The 24,044-nt window shown below is 42.1% G+C and overlaps 1 protein-coding gene across 2 annotated transcripts in view; it reads right to left on the reverse strand.

Annotated features, from left to right (window-relative positions):
- Positions 1-22,949, reverse strand: part of LOC128649159 (ubiquitin carboxyl-terminal hydrolase CYLD) — a 113,956-nt gene extending 91,007 nt beyond the window's left edge. For both annotated transcript variants that reach the window (XM_053702259.1, XM_053702258.1), the window contains exons 1-3: positions 22,764-22,949; positions 19,925-20,420; positions 6,292-6,583 (exon numbers count right to left, since the gene is read on the reverse strand). In XM_053702259.1, the coding sequence (XP_053558234.1) occupies positions 6,292-6,583; positions 19,925-20,377 (745 nt within the window). In that variant the 5' untranslated portion in view covers positions 20,378-20,420; positions 22,764-22,949. The remainder of the gene's footprint in view (positions 1-6,291; positions 6,584-19,924; positions 20,421-22,763) is intronic.
- Between the last annotated feature and the right edge of the window lie 1,095 nt (positions 22,950-24,044).

Below are 24,044 nucleotides of genomic sequence, written 5' to 3' on the forward strand. Positions count from 1 at the left end.
AATGGGGGATACCTGAGAAGTCTCATGTACATGGTATGAGGCTTCCCTGAATTAGATAAAAATATAAATATTGTACACAGAGTATGAGGTATAAGAGGATTCCCTACTCCCCCTAACATGTTTCGCAATTAAGCTTTTTCAAAGGTCCTTTGAAAAAGCTTAATTGCGAAACATGTTAGTGGGAGTAGGGACCTAACCGTCTCTCTCCGTTTGTTTGTTTTAACCAGCAGTAACGAAATCCCAGGCTATTTAATTATTTATATCTCAGCTGTATGATATTAATTATATTTAATATTTACTATGTTGACGGCTGACTTGCCTTTCAGTCGTAGCGAGTTCTATATTTATTGATTTAATCTCGGTTGTCTCTTTTTGGGGTGCCGTTAGTGTACTGTTGTACCTCCCTGTTAGTACAACAGCCGAGCAGTTTAATTGCAATAATAACCATAGCAGATTACCTGTAATAATAACTATAGCATCGGGAACCTTTTGGGTTCTCCTTTACAATATTAAACTATATCATACTTGTATGTTGAGGCGTCATAGAATTACGGTACAATAATATGATATACTAGACAGTGGTCAATTTTAAATAGACTTTGAATGCCTAATAACTAGCAACTTTAACTTGGTAATATATACCTGGCATCCTCTAGTCCCTGGTTTCTCAACAGCCGGGCCGTGGCCCAGTACCGGGCCGTGATAGCCCTGCTGGTGGGCCCCAACCTGTCATGCCCCCACTGCACACTCTTACCCCACTGCACACCAGGGGCAGACAGACCAATCAAGGCCCCAGGAAGACTGTCTCACACTGACCAAAATGTATTACATTTTATGCAAATGAACATGGTAGCCTCCCTGACCTGCCCCCAACAGGCCCCTCAACCTCCAGAGCCAGGCCCCCCAACATTAAGGTCCAGAGAAAGGGCACCCAACCTCCATGGCCAGACCCCACACTTTATGGCCCTCACAGCGACAGACCCCCGCCAGGGCCCCCACTAAACCCACACTTACTTACTTAGTTACTGATAGGGCAATTGAAAACTCTAGCTTAAGAAATGCACCAGGATCTGTGGAGATGCCATTTGTGGGCCCCCTTACTTGCTGGTAGTTCGGGCCAGGTCCTATTTTCTTGGCTGATCAACCTGCCCCTGCTGCTCACTTTATATATATATATATACATATATACATATATACAACTACCGGGCCCTGGACATGTCTAGCTAAAATTTACCGGGCCTTGAGCTCACTTTGATTGAGAACCACTGCTCTAGTCCATATGGATTAATTGATACTGTTATTTATTTATCTACCGGCTTTTAGTCCTTAAATTCAGCGTATCTAAACACACAAGTTAATCACACTGACTACCCCTGTTACTTCTGGTGATTTATTTAACCCTTACATCCTGATAATTCCTTTCTTTGAACTCAGTGAGATATTTGATCTCAGCTTCCTGGCATATTTGTCAGGTATTCTTCAATATATAACGTAATAAGTGCAGAACAGCTAAATAATGTGGTCAACGCTTACTGCATAGGACATCTGCTCTCTAGTAATATACTGTGTGCTAAATATCCGATGAAGAAAGCCTAATAATTGGCAGATCTGATTGTATGATAATATATATTTAGCACTTCACAGGCCCTCTGAGAATGCTATATTAAGTACAGATTGTTGGGCTAGCGGAAAGCTGCTGTTTATAAATATTACAAGTGAATCACACTGATTACTTTTTATATACCTGTCAATTTGGTTCACTTCCACATTTGAACTTTTTTTCTGCTGCACTGTAGAGAAATCAGTGTTACCCAGCCCTCTGACATACTAGTTGGGAATCCTCTTATACCTCATACTCTGTGTACAATATTTATATTTTTATCTTATTCAGGGAAGCCTCATACCATGTACATGAGACTTCTCAGGTATCCCCCATTGCCAAATTCTTAGCTGTTGTGGAAGGGTGTCCTGTAGCACATTGTTATTCTAGTAACCGCCCTGGTCTCCGTCTGGCAGTTGGATGCTCACTAATAACCGCTGCCCAGCATAATTTCTGTATATACATCATCTGTATTGATATCTGTGGATCGGGCATCTACTTACTATATGACTTATGTATTAGAGAATATCCTGTTTACATCCACGCAATATGAACCTAGATTATTCAACTTGATAATATAGTGTTGGTTGGTATTCTCCTACATTTGAGTCCCTATATATTAAATTCTGGACACAATCCTACCTCCCAGGCCACCCTGAAGGTCACTCATACTTCGGCCCGGCACTGTCTGTTATTTCCCGAGACTTCGTCATATCTACTGTACTGAGCTTCTCTACTGACCTTACCCCTGAGGCCCAGTGGATTCTATGTTACTGTGTTTTTAACATTTAGGCCACGTTTTCTTTCTTTTTTTCCATTATTATTTTTTATTTATATTAATAAAAGTTAAGTTTTATAAAGTCTTGAACCAGATACCCACATTGGCACCTTGTCTTTTCTGCTCCTACGTGTGTTACCATTGAAATATAGGTATGTTGAGTGCTATATATGTACATTCTTGTTCAGTTTCGTACTGAATTTTTTGCATCCACTTTCAGAGGCCTATCTATCAAGCCATCAACTTTCTTGCATTCGACGGCACCAATACGCTCACCTAACATCGCGGCTGCGGACCTGAATACGATCTCCATATTTATTCAAAAAAGCCGGCAAAAAGCCACACACCAAGTACGGGGCGATGAGCAGCGGACTGTTGTTAACTAACAGTCATCGATCTCGCTGCTATTCGGCTTTTTTACCAACTTTATTTATACCCTGTCACTAAACACTGCTACTATACTAAAATGTTTAACCCCTATCCCACTGCTCCTGGACCCCACCGCAACTAAATAAAAGCATTAACCCCTAAACTCCTGGCCTCTCACATCACTTCCACTAACTAAACCTATTAACCCCTAAACCACCAGCCCCCCACATTGCCATAAACTAAATTAAGCTATTAACCCCTTAACCTAACAACCCGCTAACTTTACATTAAAATTACAACATCCCTATCTTATAATAAATTTAAACTTACCTGTAGAATTAAAATAAACTATATTAAACTATTAAGTAACCTACCCTATTATACTAAAATTACATTAAACTATATTAAACTATTAATTAACCTACCCTAACTATTATACTAAAATACATTAAACTACCAATTAAATTAACTATATTACATATTTAAAAACCTAACCCTAATCAAATTATTTAAATCTACAATTAAAAAGTTCTAAAATTAAAAAAAAATACAAACACCACCAACAGTAAAACCCACCACCCACACAACCAACCCCCCCCCAAATAAAAACCCTATCTAAAAAACCTAAGCTCCCCATTGCCCTGAAAAGGGCATTTGTATGGGCATTGCCCTTAAAAGGGCATTTAGCTCTTTTACTGCCCAGACCCTACTCTAAAAATAAAACCCACCTAAAAAAAACCTTAAAAATAAACCTAACACTAACCCCCGACGATCCACTTACAGTTTTTGAAGTTCCGCTTGAAGGATCCATCCAGTCGGCAAGAAGTCTTCATCCGGGTGGCCTCTTCCATCTTCATCCAGCCAGCGAAGTCTTCATCCATGCGGCCTCTTCTATCTTTATCCATCCGGCGAGGAGCGGGTCCATCCTGAAGACATCCGGCGCGGAGCTTCAATACGGCCTCTGCCGTAAACTGGATCTTGAAAGCAAGTGACGTCATCCAAGATGGCGTCCCTTGCATTCCTATTGGCTGAAAGGTTCCAATCAGCCAATAGGATTAGAGCCGCTAAAATCCTATTGGCTGTTCCAATCAGCCAATATGATCAGAGCTCAATCCTATTCGCTGATTGGAACAGCCAATAGGATTTTAGCGGCTCTAATCCTATTGGCTGATTGGAACCTTTCAGCCAATAGGAATGCAAGAGACGCCATCTTGGATGACGTCACTTGCATTCAAGATCTAGTTTACGGCGGAGACTGTATTGAAGAGGAGCTCCTCATCGGATGTCTTCAGGATGGACCCGCTCCGCGCCGGATGTCTTCAGGATGGACCTGCTTCGCACCGGATGGATAAAGATAGAAGAGGCCGCATGGATGAAGACTTCGCCGGCTGGATGAAGATGGAAGAGGCTGTCCGGATGAAGACTTCTTGCCGGCATGATGGATCCTTCAAGCGGAACTTCAAAAACTGTAAGTAGATTTTCAGGGGTAAGAGTTAGGTTTTTTAAAGGTTTTTTTTGGGTGGGTTTTATTTTTAGAGTAGGGTCTGGGCAGTAAAAGAGCTAAATGCCCTTTGAAGGGCAATGTCCATACAAATGCCCTTTTCAGGGCAATGGGGAGCTTAGGTTTTTTAGATAGGGTTTTTATTTGGGGAGGTTGGTTGTGTGGGTGGTGGGTTTTACTGTTGGGGGGTGTTTGTATTTTTTTTTTTTTTTTTACAGGTAAAAGAGCTCATTTCTTTGGGGCAATGCCACGCAAAAGGCCCATTTAAGGGCCATTGGTAGTTTATTGTAGGCTAGGGGCTTTTTATTTTGATAGGGCTATTAGATTAGGTGTAATTTTCTTTTTGATACTGTGGTTTTTTATAATTTAGTGTTTATTTTTTTGCAATTTAGAAATTTTTAATTGTAGATTTAAATAATTTGAGTAGGGTTAGGTTTTTAAATATGTAATATAGTTAATTTAATTGGTAGTTTAATGTATTTTTAGTATAATAGTTAGGGTAGGTTAATTAATAGTTTAAAATAGTTTAATTTAATTTTAGTATAATAGTTAGGGTAGGTTACTTAATAGTTTAATATAGTTTATTTTAATTCTACAGGTAAGTTTAAATTTATTATAAGATAGGGATGTTGTAATTTTAATGTAAAGTTAGCAAGTTGTTAGGTTAAGGGGTTAATAGCTTAATATAGTTAATGGCGATGTGGGGGCTGGCGGTTTAGGGGTTAATAGGTTTAGTTAGTGGTAGTGATGTGGGAGACCAGGGGTTTAGGGGTTAATACTTTTATTTAGTTGCGGTGGGGTCCGGGAGCGGCGGGATAGGGGTTAATAACTTTTATTTAGTGGCGGCGATGTTGGGGCGGCAGATTAGAGGTGTTTAGACTCGGGGCTTATGTTAGGGTGTTAGGTGTAAACCTTACTGGTTTTCTACCATAGAAATCAATGGGATATCTGGCAGCATCGAACATGAGCTTTCGGTGCTTTCAGACTCCCATTGATTCCTATGGCATCTGCAGCCAGATACGCTGGGTCAGAATAGGCGCGAGCGTACCGGTTAACTATTTGATAACTTTTAAAAAGTGTCAAATAGTGCCGAATGTGTATTCGGAACATCTGTAATGACGTAAGCATCGATGTGTGTCGGATTGAGACCGGCGGATCGTATGTTATGTCACAGATTTCAACTTTTGCCAGTCTGTAGGCTATGATAACTAGGTCGAATCAAGCTCGCCACAATTACGCTGCGGAATTCCAACGTATTTCAGGTTGACGGCTTGATAAATATCCCCCTCAGCCTTAAAGGGACAATATAAAACAATTTTCATATAACTGCATGTAATATACACTACTATAAAGAATAATAGGCACAGATACGGATATAAAAATCCAGTAAAAAAACGTTTAAAAATGTACTTAGAAGCTTCCAGTTTAGTTCTGTTTAAAAGGTTACTGGAACACCCACTGAGTGGGAAATATCAGACACTCCACCCCCTCCCCCTTCCTTTGCATATGAAAAAACCCTTTACACAAACAGAAGCAAGCTGGAGTAGGTATACATCGGTATTCTCCTAAAACTTTGGGGCTTGGTTAGGAGTCTAAAAATCAGAGCAATGTTATTTAAAAATAAGAAAAACTATCCATTAAAAAAAAAAAAAAAAAACTGTATGGGCTATATAAATGGATCATCTACAAAACATTTATGCAAAGAAAAATCGAGTGTATAATGTCCCTTTAAGCAGGGTTTTTCAATTTCATTCCTCGGGCCTCCCTAGCAGGCCACATATTAAAGGTATTTGGACTTGAGCATAGGTGAAATAGTAAGTTGATCAGTAACTGTGGTTCTTAACCTTCTCTCGCCAAGGTAAGCCTGAAAATCTGTCTGGTTAGGGAGGACTGGCATTGAAAAACTCTAGTCTAAACCAAAGTACTCTTGAACATTGCTTTTATCTATGGATGTAACGTGCCACTTACAAGGGGTGAAGATATGACATACTGTATGTGTGGCGGTTATAAGTATTATTACAACGAGGGATGAGTATTCATTACCATTGATCTGTCCCTTCTCATTGGATTTTGTAGGGCTATGCTCTTTGACGCCCCTTGGAAGAAAATGTAGCTTTCTGGTTTGCTGCTCACGAGGGTTCTGAAAGCCCCGAGTAGAGTCTTCTTCAAAGCCTGAGGTGGTCTCATCTGCTCTTACCAATTTTGGTATGGGTACTTCAGCATGTGCTCGGTCTATTCTGCTTCCTGGAACAAAGACACCATAGTTCTCTTTGCAGTGGAAGAATTTTTTCCCTCGAAGCGACCCGTCTGTGAATCCCTTACCCATTGCTGAACCCTAAGGGAAAGAATTTGAATGACAAAGTTATCTTCATACTAAAGTCCCCAGCTGTCTTTAAAACAGTGCAGCTCCCCAATAGCTGCGGTTATAATAAATAACTTCACCCTGAAATAATTTATCATTAAATTCTTTATGAGTGTTTCTTAAAATAACAATATTGTTTGATAACTGTGTGTCTATCATGCAATGCTTTAAAGGTTTAAGCAGCATTGTACAGGCCTAAGAAAGTCCATAAACAAAACCAAAACAATTGTATGAAAACACAGTGCACTATTGAAACAAAGAAACTATTAACTGTATTATTAATTAAGCATATAGTCCTTTTGGCTTCTGTTTGTGCAGTAATAAACCCCTCTTCAAAAGCGTTAAAATTTCATGTCAACTTAATAAGAAAGGAAAATAAAATAGTGAAGTTCTGTGATTACACTGGAGATATGGCAAACAATCACTGGGATATGTAAGCGACTGGGATATGTAAGCACCTCTATTCAAAAATAATTTGAATCTTATTTTGCCGCATGTTCAAAAGGAAATGCAGGCAAAATACGCTGCCAGTATTCATGCAAATTGCATCAAGTTTTCAAGCACTGCTTGAAAAAAAATAAAATACAAAGCAGTGTTTTCAAGTAGCGCTTAAAAAAACAAAAAAAACAACAAGAAGCATAGAAATTGAAAGTTTTAATTTTCTGTGGATTTTCTTTCACAGATTTTTTTATTTTAAGAATTTGTTTCTAGTTTTCAGTATTATGTTCTCTAAAAATAAAATGATATATTATAAATATACAAGTTCCTTGTTTCTGCACTGCTGGCTGACTCACTCTCCTCCATTGCTTACAAAGGTGCTCACCAACAAGTAGGAAGAGAAGATTTGCGGTGAGAATTTAAGCATGTTTGTATTTTCCCTTGCATTTTGAACACAATTCCAAGCCAATATGGCTGCCTGAAGTGTGAAATATATTGCTATATAAACTAAACATTTTATATAAAAAAATAATATGGTGTTTACGGCCACTTTAACCCTTTAGAACACAGCTTTCAGTTTGCTCAATTGTTTTATGACGGAAAAATTCCGTCATATGTCCTTAAGAGGTTAATACACCATACCACTAATGAAATGTGCTTTAGAAAAACCGACTGTCACTCAGCACTCAAAGCAACTCCTATGCAGTGTTGAAATGAATAGGTAAGTCCCACCCTATGTGATATCAATGTCCTCAATTAAAATCCTTCAAACAATCCTATAATCCCCTTCAAACGCGGCTTATTCAAGGATACCCCAGTGATTATTTGTCCTGTGTTTTAAATTTTTATAAATTGCTAACTGAAGTCTTTACATGATTCCTGTTCTGAATCTAAATCAAGGAAATTATTATGCTTGTGTACTAGGAGTTAGTTATAGCTTCCAAAAGTGTGAGAAACACTTCCCTATTTGATCTTCCTTTCTTTTGAGGCTTGCATGGAATTTTAACCCTTTTGAAAATTAGTTAATTACTGCATAAACAGAAGCCATATATTCTTTATTAATGTTACAGTTAATTGTTTCAATAGTGCACTGTGTTTTTGTATAATTGTTTTTGGTTTATTGTTTCTTTTTAAATACACAGTTTTTAGTGATCACAATTAGTTTATTATTATTATTATTATTATTATTATTATGAGATAATCCATGGTTAAATACTTAAAATACAAGCAAAACTGTGAAGAACAGTGAACCTTATTGCAAAAATTTACCCAGAACACTCTGCCCTCCATTGGAAACACTAATTACTGAGGTTTTCTATGGCAAGAGTCACCTAACGTGTTAGGCTGTACAGATGTGCTACACAAGGTTTTACACAGGGTTTTTCTTTTTTTACTCATAACTTATATGGAGATTGTTTTAATTCTTAAAGGGACACTATACCCAAACATTTTCTTTCATGATTAAGGTAGAGAATATAATTTGAAACAACATTCCAATTTACTTCTATTACCTAATTTGCTTCATTCTTTAGATATACTTTAATGAAGAAATAGCGATGCACACAGTGAACCAATCAGAGGAGGCATCTATGTGCAGCTACCAATCAGCAGCTACTAGCATATCTAGATATGCTTTTCAACAAAGAATATCAAGAGAATGGAGCAAAATAGATAATAGAAGTAAATTAGAAAGTTGTTTATAATTGTATACTCTGTCTACATCATGAAAGAAAAAATTTGGCTTTCATGTCCCTTTAAATATGTATTTTCGGGGGGGGGGCGGAGCTAGCCTAAGAGCAGGGCAGACGTGGTGTGAGAGAGCTCCTGCAAGAAAATAATATAATTGCTGCTCAGAGACACCAAAACACTTTGCCCAGGGGTATTTCAGCTTTATGTGGTGACCGGAAGATCTGCAGCAGCGATAACAGGAGAGATCGGTGTTTTCTCCCTAACACTGATTACACACTTTGAGCTGAGACCGCAAGTGACCATCGGGCGGACCGGAACCCAGAGGTCCCGCAAGCTGCTTCTCCCCTGTGGCATCTAAACAGTGATCGGAGTGCCGGTGAGTCAAAGGGACATTGGGGGACACATTTGCAGTTGAACAAACTTTAAGTTTAAGACAGCGGTAAAAAGGCGCGAAAAACCGCCATTGCCAATTGACGTCACAGACAGCTGCAGAGTGAACCCGGAAGAAAGAGTACAGTTAGCTAAGGGGCAAGACGCAGCAAGGAGAGAGGTGACAGCACAACGCACTTAGAGTTGGTGAGCCCTCCGGAGCCTGCTGGTTAAACAGAAAGACATATGACCCTTGGATATTAAATCTGAGCTTGCTCTGGGGGTTTATGGAGGGACTTTTACACTTTACAAGTGCCTCATAAATCGGCTGAAAGCCCTAGCAAGTACAAAGCTGTTTGTAAACATAAAAAACAAGCGGTGCAAGTCACTCTCAACATAAAATACTCGTCATTAACACCAAACACTTGGACACAGAAATGCAAAATAAAAGGCCATAGGAGTGAAGTCATAGCATAGAGCTCCCAATCTTTTGCAAATAAGACCTTATAGACATTCTAAGAACCAATTAACCCCTTTGGGCCCACGGCTTAACTCCTGCACACTATAACAAGCAATCAGGTGTTTTTGTAGTAGCAAGTTACTTTATTGTAGCGGACCTGCAGAAGTTACTTTCTCTGACTTTTACCCAGTGTTTTTCTCTCATCACCCTCTCCCCCCCCTTTCCTGTCAACCCTGTGTGGTGGCAGGTCATACCCCTTTTACCTTTCTCCGTGATCATCCTGTGAGGATAAATTCCCTGGGGAGAGGGAAACCACTAAATACCTGCACTCCCTGAAAATCACTTGATAAGCAATATTGGGTAATTGATAGGTCAATAATTTCCTCGGTCAGAATGTGAAAAACACCCTGATCTGTACAGGGGGAATAAATCTCTAGCTGTCATAATGAAAACAACATCGATGTAAATTCCTATATGCTGTGATAACAAAATATACCTCAAGTTTCACTATATATAGATTGTCTGCCGGTCTACAACTTTTAAAGAAAAACAAGGACCAGACCAGATCCATTATTAGATTAAATACCCCGCAGCTCATTGCTCAGCAAGAATAAACCTCTGTAACCAATAAAGGAGGCGTGAACTCTTCATAACTTCATAACCTTCTTACTTGCCTTATCTAATCCTGACCACCACTAAGATGGCTTCCAAAAGACCCACTAAAGGGGATAAAACAATAAAATCTGCAGCCGTGTCTCAATTCTTTAAGCCTGCTCCAACAACCAAATCCACACTGGAAACAGAAATGGACGAAGAATCTGACACTGATTCGCAACAACAACACCAAGACAAAAGTCCATTAACAAAAGCCGACCTCAGAAACCTGGTGTCCAAAAAAGACATTGCAGATAATTTTGAAAAATTGTGGGAAAAAATTGACTCCATACACACTTCAGTAACCAGTAGTCTATCTGAAATTAAATCAGACCTGATGGAGATGGGTAATAGGATAGAGTCACTGGAAGATCAAAAAGATTCCATGGTGGACCAAATGGATGAAATGTCTCAAACTATCTCTACACAACAACAGACACTGGAAGAACTCCTAGACAAAATGGAGGATTTGGAGAATAGAAGTAGGAGGAATAATATCCGTCTAAAAGGAGTTCCAGAAGAAGTGACTCAGTCAGAGATACTAGCCTACCTCACTCAGCTATTCACCCAGATTACAAACTCTCCAGCTGATTACATTTTTCACATAGAAAGAGCACATAGAGCGCTAAAACCAAAACCCAAACCAGGTCTACCTCCAAGAGACATTATTACCAAATTAACATTCTTTCCGGATAAAGAAAAAATCCTGCAAGCAGCAAGAAAGAACCCAACATATAAATATCAAGGCAATGTAATCCAATTTTATCAGGACCTTAGCGTCAAAAGTCTACAGAGGAGAGGAGCCCTACGTCCTCTTACAAGCCTACTTAGAAAACACCAGATCTCATATAGATGGGGTTTCCCATTTGCCCTGCATATCATGAAAGACTCTAAGACTATCACACTCAAAGAACCAGAAGACATACCAGAGATATGCAGTATATTGGATCTAGAAACTCCTACCATCTCAAACACGATATCAACCCCGGCGAAGAACAAAGACACAGACAGACGCCCAGATCCTTCAAAGTGGCAGGCAATCAATCATAAGAAACAAAAGATAAAAGAAACAAAGGGGAAAGTCTCCTAAACTAAACTACAAACAAACAAAGTAGGACTGCAACTATTTATTTTTTATCTTTCATAGTTCTCACTGCATGAATGATAACTGGGAGTAGATGAAAAGCAGAGGATTGGGGTAATCCAGATTGCCCTCAGACTATCTGGAGGCGAAGACTTTCTAACTCCCAATTTAATGTAAACGCCTTTTCAATGTTACCTGCTCCTAGTGACTTCATGTTACGAGATAAAAACAATGGTTATAAGATGTTGTGGGGATATACCCCCCCCCCAATGTACAGTGTTTTCTTGTTTTCATGTTTATGCTAATAATATGTTACAAGTTATCCTTGAGAAAACCTCATACCGAGGATTTTAGATTATTGTTATTTATGTTATTGACATTATGTTCTCTTTTCAGTTCCCTCCCCATTCCCAATGACGACATGACACAGACCACCAAATTTAACTCTGATTGCTCACAAACTCCAAGAATAATGTACCAGGGAAGAGATCACCAGGTAATAAACATAACCCTGCAACACACACACCTAAATATAACAAGACTAGTACTAAAGCCTGTGTACACGGGCCATTTTTTGCAGTACAGCGGTCCCACCCCTTGCACTCTCCCCCCTCTCTTTTGCTCTCTCTTCCCCCCTCTCTTTTGCTTTCTCTCCCCCCTCTCCTTTGCTCTCTCTCTCCCCTCTTTGGCTCTCTCCCTCCTTTATTTTGCTCTCTCTCCCCCCTCTTTTGTTCTCTCCCCCCTCTTTGGCTCTCTCCCTCCTTTCTTTTGCTCTCTCTCCCCCCTCTTTTGTTCTCTCCCCCCTCTTTGGCTCTCTCCCCCCCTCTTTGGCTCTCCCCCCCCCCTCTTTGGCTCTCCCCCCCCCCTCTTTGGCTCTCTCCCCCCCCCCCTCTTTGGCTCTCTCCCCTCTTTTGCTCTCTCCCCTCTTTTGCTCTCTCTCCTCTTTTGCTCTCTCTCCTCTTTGGCTTTCTCTCTCCTCTTTGGCTTTCTCTCTCCCCTCTTTGGCTCTCTCTCCCCCCTCTTTGGCTCTCTCTCTCCCCCCTCTTTGGCTCTCTCTCCCCCCTCTTTGGCTCTCTCTCCCCCCTCTTTGGCTCTTTTTCCTCTTTGGCTCTCTCTCTCCCCCCTCTTTGGCTCTCCCCCTCCATCTCTTTGGCTCTCCCCCCCCCCATCTCTTTGGCTCTCCCCCCTCTTTGGCTCTCCCCCCCCCCCCCTTCTCTTTGTCTCTCTCTCCTTTTTGGCTCTTTTTCCTCTTTGGCTCTCTCTCTCCCCCCTCTTTGGCTCCCCCCCCCCCATCTCTTTGGCTCTCCCCCCCCCCCCCATCTCTTTGGCTCTCTCTCCTTTTTGGCTCTTTTTCCTTTTTGGCTCTCTCTCTCCCCCCTCTTTGGCTCTCCCCCCCCATCTCTTTGGCTCTCCCCCCCCCCATCTCTTTGGCTCTCCCCCCCCCTTCTCTTTGGCTCTCCCCCCCCTTCTCTTTGGCTCTCCCCCCCCCCTTCTCTTTGGCTCTCCCCCCCCCCTTCTCTTTGGCTCTCCCCCCCCTTCTCTTTGGCTCTCTCCCCCCCCCTTCTCTTTGGCTCTCTCCCCCCCCTTCTCTTTGGCTCTCCCCCCCTTCTCTTTGGCTCTCTCCCCCCCCCTTCTCTTTGGCTCTCCCCCCCCCTTTGGCTCTCTCCCCTCTTTTGCTCTCTCTCCTCTTTGGCTTTCTCTCTCCTCTTTGGCTTTCTCTCTCCCCCCTCTTTGGCTCTCCCCCCTCTTTGGCTCTCTCTCCCCCCTCTTTGGCTCTCTCTCCCCCCTCTTTGGCTCTCTCTCTCCCCCCTCTTTGGCTCTCTCTCTCCCCCCTCTTTGGCTCTCTCTCCCCCCTCTTTGGCTCTCTCTCCCCCCTCTTTGGCTCTCTCTCCTTTTTGGCTCTTTTTCCTCTTTGGCTCTCTCTCTCCCCCCTCTTTGGCTCTCCCCCTCCATCTCTTTGGCTCTCCCCCCCCCCCATCTCTTTGGCTCTCCCCCCCCCATCTCTTTGGCTCTCCCCCCCCCCCTTCTCTTTGTCTCTCTCTCCTTTTTGGCTCTTTTTCCTCTTTGGCTCTCTCTCTCCCCCCTCTTTGGCTCCCCCCCCCCATCTCTTTGGCTCTCCCCCCCCCCCATCTCTTTGGCTCTCTCTCCTTTTTGGCTCTTTTTCCTTTTTGGCTCTCTCTCTCCCCCCTCTTTGGCTCCCCCCCCCCATCTCTTTGGCTCTCCCCCCCCCATCTCTTTGGCTCTCCCCCCCCCCTTCTCTTTGGCTCTCCCCCCCCTTCTCTTTGGCTCTCCCCCCCCCTTCTCTTTGGCTCTCCCCCCCCCCCTTCTCTTTGGCTCTCCCCCCCCCCCTTCTCTTTGGCTCTCCCCCCCCCCTTCTCTTTGGCTCTCTCCCCCCCCTTCTCTTTGGCTCTCCCCCCCCCTTCTCTTTGGCTCTCCCCCCCCCTTCTCTTTGGCTCTCCCCCCCCTTCTCTTTGGCTCTCTCCCCCCCCTTCTCTTTGGCTCTCTCCCCCCCCTTCTCTTTGGCTCTCCCCCCCTTCTCTTTGGCTCTCTCCCCCCCCTTCTCTTTGGCTCTCCCCCCCTTCTCTTTGGCTCTCTCCCCCCCCTTCTCTTTGGCTCTCCCCCCCTTCTCTTTGGCTCTCCCCCCCCCCTTCTCTTTGGCTCTCCCCCCCCTTCTCTTTGGCTCTCTCCCCCCCCTTCTCTTTGGCTCTCCCCCCCCTTCTCTTTGGCTCTCCCCCCCCCTTCTCTTTGGCTCTCCCCCCCCTTCTCTTTGGCTCTCTCCCCCCCCTTCTCTTTGGCTCTCTCCCCCCCCTTCTCTTTGGCTCTCTCCCCCCCTTCTCTTTGGCTCTCCCCCCCTTCTCTTTGGCTCTCTCCCCCCCCCTTCTCTTTGGCTCTCCCCCCCTTCTCTTTGGCTCTCTCCCCCCCCCTTCTCTTTGGCTCTCCCCCCCTTCTCTTTGGCTCTCTCCCCCCCCTTCTCTTTGGCTCTCCCCCCCTTCTCTTTGGCTCTCTCCCCCCCCTTCTCTTTGGCTCTCTCCCCCTTCTCTTTGGCTCTCTCCCCCCCCTTCTCTTTGGCTCTCTCCCCCCCCCTTCTCTTTGGCTCTCCCCCCCTTCTCTTTGTCTCTCCCCCCCTTCTCTTTGTCTCTCTCCCCCCCCCCTTCTCTTTGGCTCTCCCCCCCTTCTCTTTGGCTCCCCCCACCTTCTCTTTGGCTCCCCCCACTTCTCTTTGGCTCCCCCCCCCCCCTTCTCTTTGGCTCTCCCCCCCTTCTCTTTGGCTCTCCCCCCCCTTCTCTTTGGCCCCCCCCCCCTTCTCTTTGGCTCCCCCCCCTTCTCTTTGGCTCCCCCCCCCTTCTCTTTGGCTCCCCCCCGCTTCTCTTTGGCTCCCCCCCCCCTTCTCTTTGGCTCCCCCCTTCTCTTTGGCTCCCCCCCCTTCTCTTTGGCTCCCCCCCTTCTCTTTGGCTCCCCCCCTTCTCTTTGGCTCCCCCCCTTCTCTTTGGCTCCTCCCCCCTTCTCTTTGGCTCCCCCCCCTTCTCTTTGGCTCCCCCCCCCTTCTCTTTGGCTCCCCCCCCTTCTCTTTGGCTCCCCCCCCTTCTCTTTGGCTCCCCCCTTCTCTTTGGCTCCCACCCTTGGCTCTCTCCACCCCCACTTTGGCTCTTCTCCCCCCCCCCTCTCCTGCTCCCTCTCTGGCTCTGTCTTCATATCGCGGGACCCTGCCCGGCCACGCCCCATCGCGGCGACACCCGCCCGGTCACGCCCCTCACGACGCCGGGCCACGCCCCTCGCAACGCCCGACCACGCCCCCATCGCAACGCTCCCGTCGGCCACAAACAGCTGTGAGGTCTGGGGAGCGCGTGGCCGCTTCTCACGCAGCAGACCTCACAGCTGTTGAGTAGCTTACCTCGCGCTCCCCAGACCTCACAGCTGTTTGTGTACCTCGCGCTCCCTATCTCAAGGCCAAGTGTTTGTCTGTACTGCGCATGACGGCTTCAGACAAACACTTGTCTTTTATAATATAGGATGACCCCTAACATAAAGATACTGTCCCACAATGTAAGGGGCTTAAACACAGATGTAAAAAGAAAAATGGCGATGTCACAATACACCTCTTTACACGCTAACATCCTATTCCTACAGGAGACCCATTTCCTTAAAGAGAAAATCCCGAAATACTGGGCAAAATATTTCAACACCCACTATCACTCTACTACTACTTCTAAAAAAAGGGGTACATCCATACTTATACACTCTTCACTGAACTTTATACAAGATGATATAATTGCAGATAATGAAGGGAGATATCTCATAGTTAAAGGGCGAATTTCAGACCTAGAAATCACACTCTGCAATATCTATGCACCGAATGAAAATCAACACAGCTTCTTTCAACACATCTCACACACTCTACTACTACTTCTAAAAAAAGGGGTACATCCATACTTATACACTCTTTACTGAACTTTATACAAGATGATATAATTGCAGATAATGAAGGGAGATATCTCATAGTTAAAGGGCGAATTTCAGACCTAGAAATCACACTCTGCAATATCTATGCACCGAATGAAAATCAACACAGCTTCTTTCAACACATCTCACATTTACTCACACAATGGTCCCATACCAAAATATTTTTAGCAGGGGATTTCAATATCACTATGAGACCTATTAGCCCAACAGATATTAAACCCCTATCTAATAAACAGGCTAGACATAACCGCATTGTTAAATCAATTAAGGACAGTCTTTTACCTCACTCCCTGATAGAGACTTGGACCACTCTTTATGGCTTAACCAACGATCCTACCTTCTACTCAGCAGCACACAAATCTTATATTAGGTTGGACTACATTTGGGTCAGCCAGGTTTTGCAGCCTTTATTAAGCAACTCTCAGATTCATGCATGCGTATGGTCTGATCACTCGATCATTACCTTACAGGTGGAGGGATTGAGCGATCCGAATAGAAGTAAAACATGGACATTTGACAAAACTTATGTTAGTGACCCCCAGACATACGACAGCACACTTAAATTATTAACAGAGTACTGGAACATAAACACAGACACGGTTTCTAACCCTGGAATCGTCTGGGCAGCTCATAAAGCAGTTTTAAGAGGGATACTAATCAAAGAAAAAACACTGAAGATCAGGAAGTACAGACAAAACCTGAAACAGCTGCACACAGAGATTGAGGAATTAGAAAGACAACACAGGCTCACTAAAACAAAGGCAATTCAACAGATTCTCCAATCTAAAAAAACAGCGTTAGCCACACTCCTTCAAACCCAAGCCACTAGATCCATCCAGAAACTTCAGGCACAATATTTTATATTTTCAAACAAACCTGATAGGTATATGGCATACAAAATTAGAGAACGAAATAGAGCTTCAACGATCGCCCACATTGAGACACCAAATAACAAATTAACCTCCCACCCGCAGGAAATAGTAGATACTTTTGCGACATTTTATGGTGAATTATATGATGGGAGAAAGATCCTACATAACAAGGAGACAGAGACACTCATCTCAGAGTTTTTCACCCACAATTTATTACAAACCATATCTAACGAACAAAGAGATACATTGAATGCACCCATATCCACTATAGAAGTAATAGGGGCAATTAAAGATCTTAAACCAGGAAAAGCTGCAGGCCCGGATGGTTTTCCGGGAGAGTATTATAAGCTCTTTAAATCAGCATTGATCCCGCACCTCATTAAATTCTGTAATTATATCATGGAGGGAGGGGATATTCCTCCTGAACTGTTAGCTGCCAAAATCGTAGTAATTCCCAAGCCCGGAAAGGACCACAAAAAATGTCAAAGCTATCGCTCCCATATATCCCTCATCAATCAAGACCTTAAAATTTTTACAAAGATAATAGTTAACCGACTTAAACATATCCTACCCCACTTGGTCCATCCAGACCAAGTGGATTTTATTAAAGAAAGCCCCAGACAACATACGTAGAGTCACCAATTTAATTCAAACCATGAGAGAGACACAGACGCCTTCTCTGCTCCTATCGTTGGATGCGGAGAAGGCGTTTGACCGAATTGATTGGGACTATATGTTCCTAGTATTGCACAAGATGGGGTTTCAGGGAACACTCATTAAAGCATTGAAAGCCATTTATTCCTCCCCAGGAGCGCAAGTATCATCGGCGGGTTATAAATCTAAATCCTTCCCAATTCGTAATGGGACTAGACAAGGGTGTCCCCTGTCCCCGTTGCTCTTTGCCCTGTGCATAGAGCCACTAGCAGCCAAAATACGCTCACAGGTGGATATAACAGGAGTTACGATCAATAAAATGGAATATAAGCTGACCCTTTTTTGCGGACGATATACTCTTGACTTTAACAAATCCACTGATATCGCTGCCTAACTTATACCAAACCCTAGCGACCTTCGCCACTATTTCAGGTTTCAAAATCAATGCAGAAAAATGTGAAGCCCTCCCCATAGCGATCCCCAGACAGACTCAGACTCTGATAGAGTCCAATTTCAACTTTAGATGGATGAACCATTCTCTCAAATACCTAGGAATCCACCTCCCTAACTGTCCCACACAGCTTTACAAAGTAAATTACATCCCATTATTTAAACAAATTAAAAAAGACCTATTGAAATGGAAGGGTTTTAATTTCTCGTGGTTGGGAAGAGTAGCGGCGGTTAAAATGAATGCTCTACCGAGGATATTGTATATATTTAGAACCCTACCCATTAAAATAGTGAAAACAGATCTAGAGCTATTACAAAAGGAGATTCAAATATTCATTAGAGGTAACAAAACGAATAGAATAGCAAAGTCAATTTTAAATAGACATAAAAAACTGGGAGGTATTGGGGCCCCTAATTTAATAGATTACTATAACGCTGCTAGATTAGCGCAAGACGTCTTATTACTGAAGAGATCTAAAGAGATTGTATGGCCTAATTTGGAAGCGAATCTAGGTGGGTGGAGCGAGAGTGATACAATTATCTGGGACCCAGAGAAAACACAAACCACTAAAGAGACACTAAGACCTTATACTGAAAATCTCATAGTGACTACTTGGAAACGTGCGAGAATTAAATACAAATTACTCCCACAACACTCCTTATACATGCCAATAAGATTCATACTGCCTAATGAACTCAGAACTCAAATTAAAAAATGGGAAAATAAGGGCTTATACAGAGTAGCGGATTATTTAGAGGGTGGAAATGTGATGCCATTTAATCAGCTTCAGACAGTAATACACCCACTGAAATTACACTGGTATATTTATTTACAAATACAATCAGCTATACAAACATATATGAGAAACCCGAGAGAAAGCAACACCACCACAATAGAACTTTTCTGTAAATCAGCAGACCGCGATAAACATGCCATCTCCATCCTATACATAGCTATACAAGCTACACAGACCAATACAAAAACATCAACTATGGTGGCATGGGAAAAGGAACTACATATTTATAAAGACACTAAGGAATGGGAAACAATATTTCAAAACGCAGAGAAGGGACTTATAAGTGTAAACCTTAAAGAAAATGTTACTAAAACCATTTACCGCTGGTACTTAACACCCACGAGAACTGCTCACATGCACACACAAGGAAATATCTATTGCTACAGAGGATGTGGGGAAGTAGGAACATATAGACATATGTGGTGGGATTGCAGAGAAATCAGAGGAATTTGGAGACATCTATCTACCTTCCTTAGTCAAATCCTGGACGAAAATATTGATCTCACAATACAACAGGCCCTCCTACATGAACATATAAACATATACAATAAACACATCAACACATTTATCAGAATCCTATGCACAATCACAAGGACGTGTATAGCTAGGTACTGGAAAACAGGTAGCCCCACCTGGACGGAAATATATAATAAAATTAATCATACATATATTATGTATGAGATGGCATCGAATACCCTAGACAACAAAGAAACGGTCCAAGCGGTATGGTACTACTGGATAAATAAGTGAGCCCTAATGATGTAAGCATTCAGGGAAATATTACTCAAGGTGGTTTATATGATCACAACCGACTTTACTCCTTAAAATACATACAACACAGACTGATAGACGAATCATACAGACAAGAAAGAGGAGATATGTCGTCACACCATATCCCTCCCCCCCCCTCCCTACCTCCCTTTAATCTAGTTCTCTTTAGCTTACCTTCTCTCAGTGATATCCTATTTAGCTCTGACCACTTAGAGTGGAGTAGATATTATTTACTTTATGATGTTTTCCTGTTAAATGTTTAGATAAGATAAATACAAGACCAGATATTCTAAAAGAACAATTATCTTCATATTCAAAAGGAAGAATTCTGGAAATAATAATGTAAGATCATGGAATTTATATCATGCATGAACGGGAACTGCAAGACTCCATTCTTGTAAATTGTGATACCATAGTTCATTATTAAGACTGTAAGTTGAATTGCAGGTTGGATAATCATATGCTATTGTAAACTTTATCTCTGAGCCTTCCAGCAACTGAGGTAAATGGAGAGAAAGGTATGTTTCTTTTTGTTATGATTTATTTCTAAAAATTAATCAAAAGTATTCAAACATAAATTTTCCACTCTCACCTTATACTCTCATGATTACTTACCACAAGCTCTACTCCATAGAGCTGCCCTTGCTTATGACAAACAGGTCCTACGTAGCGTAGCACCCCCCTCTCCCTACGTCCACTGGACGAGGTGACTTGCACCTTGACATTATCCCCAACGATCAAACTTGTCACTTCTCGCAGTCTGCGCTGGTCCTTGAATAATGCCAGACGCTCTTCTGTGTCTGTTACTGCTTGCAACACTTTGCCTACCAGAGACCCCAGTTCCATTACAGACTTTTTATCCACCCCTACAACTTTCTGAGACTCCAGGACCTTTAGCCATAGTGAAGGTGAAGATGGAAGAGAGTACTCCATCTTCTGAATGTTAATTGATAACGTGGGAACTGGGGTAAGCAAGCTTCCTCTATCCACCTTCACGTAGACATCTTCTGGAAATTCAGGTAGGGCAGAGAAATCATTGGTGGCAATAAAGAGAGGCGGAGAAGACATTTTAAGTTCATTCACCGATAACAATCAGCAAGACCTGAGTGACCTAAAAAGAGAGAGACTTCAGTTATTGCAGCAATGGACGTACTTCTCCCAAGACAGAGGATAATGTAAGTGGGCATCGTCATGACTACAATTTAACCTTTCTGAATGCACAGGTATTAAGCATTAACTTTTATAAAGAACACAAACTAAACATATCCATTTTCTGCCACTTTAGAAAGCAAGTATCTAATGCAAAAGGACAACCAACCATCTCAGTTTAAAACAAACAATCTCTCTATTTGGCTGTTAGGAAGACAGTCCATTTAACCCTTTAAGGTAGCCCATTTCAAATATACCCTAGCACAGTCAATGCCTGCATACTACTTGAATTGTAACAATAAAGGGCAGTTTGCCAATTATAAATGAAGGGCCACCTCTGCAAGACACAGGTGATCACCATAAAAACAGCAATAGCCTGCAGCAGAATTTGTTGTTTACCTGGAGAAGGGGGGCTCTAATGGAGACCCTATCTATCTCCTCCCCTGTTTGTGGTAGAGAGACAACGTGACACCTCATTGTAAAGAATGGGTAATCAGTAATACAGTAAAATCAGTAATACTTCCAGTCACATTATACACAAACCTGTTTTACAGTTGCATTGCATTAATACATAAATATTTCGTAATAAACATAAATTCAGACTATATTTTGTTATACTCCTATGTGTAGGCTTACCAGAAGTCCCACTTTTACTGGGATTGTCCCGGTTTGGAGGCTCTGTCCCAGTGTCCCACCCGGTTGTTCATTCTGTCCCAGTAGGGTTGCCACCTCTGGGTTTCAAATCATGTGTCTGGGTTTCAGACCGCCTGAAACCCGGACACATTATTCAAAATGACTGGACTGTGACTCTCCAGCATAGCTGGATGCTGATACTTTGTTACATACAGCCCTGCTTAGCTTAGAGTCTGTGTCCTTCAAAGTTTACATTTAGTAATACAGGCTGAGTGAGCAGCGTAGGTTTTTCTTTATTTTGTAGTACTACTTGGTTTATTTTTCTAAGAATTTAACCCCCCGACCCCTGGTGACATCACCGGTGATACACCTTTGGCCTGGATCTTGCTTTACTTCATGCAGAATAGCATTTTGGCTGTAATCTTCCTGCATTATGGTATAGAGTAGCCTCTTAAACAGCTTTAGCAGGTACGTGTTTCTTTTTTACTTATTTCATTCAATGTTGCATTTATGCCTTATAAGTATTTGGCTCTGTTCCTTAATTAGACACATAAAACACATATTACACTGCAGATATTAAATTGTGCGATGTATACACTTTTCACTATTTTATGAAATTGATAATTATGCTTGATGTTTGGCATTATTTATAATCTGAGATATAGATGAATGATTTATTTGCTCATGTTGTGTATGAGTTGCCATGACAACGTAATGGTGCCTTTTTCACTAGGGGGTGGTGTTATGGTCTATTTAAACTGTGTGATTCACTTGTTTGACTGAGGAAGGGTAGAGTATCCACAAAACATTACGCATATAAAAGCTACTATTTTAAAAGGACCGGTAATAGCCACGCCCCCTTGACCACACCCCTGGCCACACCCCCACGGGCACCATACCAGGTGGTCCCAGTTTCACCTCTAAAAATTATGGTAAGCCTACCTATGTGTATCAAAAAAGTCTCTCCTCAAAACAATGCATATTCTAGAGCTTTAGTAACTTATGTCTTCATTTTAAAAACTTATAATGCAAAGCATATAAATAAACACACAAGTCACTTACCTTATTGCTGTAACTTTTTTATAATCTGAAAGAAGTGTAAAGGCCTGTACTGATAGTGTACAAATATCTGCCTAAATAAAAGTATAAAATGACTCACCTAAACAAAAGAAGCGTTTGTGATTGAATTAAAGTAAGACTGAAAATAGTAAAATAAAGGAACCGAGCTGTTGGTCGCCCCCTGCATAATGTGTATATTGTAAGGGAAGTGACAGTCAACAACGGCGAGAAGAGACACAGCAAAGAATAAGAGACGGTGTTACAGGAAATAAACAGAGTACCTGCACATAAAGGGACAGTTCTACTACAGGACAGGACAACAGTAGAACAGATCTAATGAACAGGACAAGGATAACGATCAGTGGCAACAGTAAAGTTAGGAAACTACAAAGTCTGACTAATGAATGTGCTTATTGGCTATTAGCTAATAGTATATACGTTTATAATACTCCAAAATCCACACAGTGCAGACACGTCAGATATTTATGTTGTGAGACATGAGGCAGATGTGCAGTCAATTGTGAGCACTGTGCACCCCATGTGAGACAACTTATCAGTAACCAGCTTCAAGTCTACGGTAGGTCGTTTTATAAGCACGGATCTGTAGGCTCACCTGTTGCTTCCTGTGATATCTCCCACTCTCCAATAGACAGAAGACTTGAAAAAGGATTCTTTTTTCAGATCGTTACTTTAACTCTCTAGTGCGACCTGGTTTTGGAGAGGTCGTGAGTCTGCTTTGTTGTTATTATTACACTTTCATTTATCTTTTGCTGGGTATACAGCCAGGAAGTATGCAGAGGAAATGATGGACATTTTGCTTAGCCAATCAGATACAGACCGTGGGCTCAGAAAACCAAAACTCTATTTATTAGCTGTACTTGGGAAAGTCCCAATTTTATCAACAGAGATACTACTCCTCTTACGTATAATTAACTTATATGGGCCATTATAAAAGTTAAAATAGATTATTTATTTGCAGAAGTTTAAATTTAGACAGAAACACATTTCTCACACTGGTGAGCAGAGTCAAGCGTCTACAAGTTTGAAAGCAAAAAAGTATATTCAGCTTAGATTAGAAACATCTATTTTTCAATAAACATTAAGCAGATTTAAACTACTGTCTTTCGGAATGTGCATATGATTTGCAATCAGAACTGATAGTGTGCAACAGTAGTGATTGCTAACTTTTTAACAAAAGGGCCGCATATCTATTAGAATTTATAACTATTAAACGCAGAAACATATTTCCTAAACATTTCTAAGGATATAGCACCAGTTTTCAGCTTTTCTCCCCTCTTTGCCAACACTCCAGAGCTGTCTTGAGAGTTGGACTTGGGCCCCACCTTGTTTGCCTATGCACCAGATGTCCCCAAAGCACACATTTTTAGTTACATTTTTCCTGGGGCCTCGTAAACTAGTGCACACATTTAAGTTCTGCTTTTTGCCAGGGGTCACAAATCCTAGTGCACTATTTTTAGTTCTGCTTTTTGCCAGGGGTCACAAAACCTATTGTACACATTATTAGTTCTAATTTTCCAGATGGCCACAAAAACTAGTACCAAGGCCAAAGACCACATCAGGTGGCCAACCATGTATTACAGCAAAATTATGATAGTGATAAATTTGTGTTATCACTAGTACCCTGTCTGTAATGTTCCTTTCTCTAATACAGGGACTGTTTCCACCATCCATCAGGGGTGGAACTACCATTGGTGCAAACAGGTGAAGGGGCCGGGCTCAAGTGCTCGTAGCCATATTATACGTAGGTGTGTGCAGAGAATGTGTACAATCCAAATGCAGGAAAGCCTTTTATTAGTGCAACTTACCAGTCTATCTATCATATATCTATCTATCTATCTATCTATCTATCTATAGGCTTCCCATAATGTTTAGA

The sequence above is a fragment of the Bombina bombina genome, chromosome 2 (genome assembly GCF_027579735.1).
Source record: "Bombina bombina isolate aBomBom1 chromosome 2, aBomBom1.pri, whole genome shotgun sequence".
In the NCBI taxonomy this organism is placed as follows: Eukaryota; Metazoa; Chordata; class Amphibia; order Anura; family Bombinatoridae; genus Bombina; species Bombina bombina.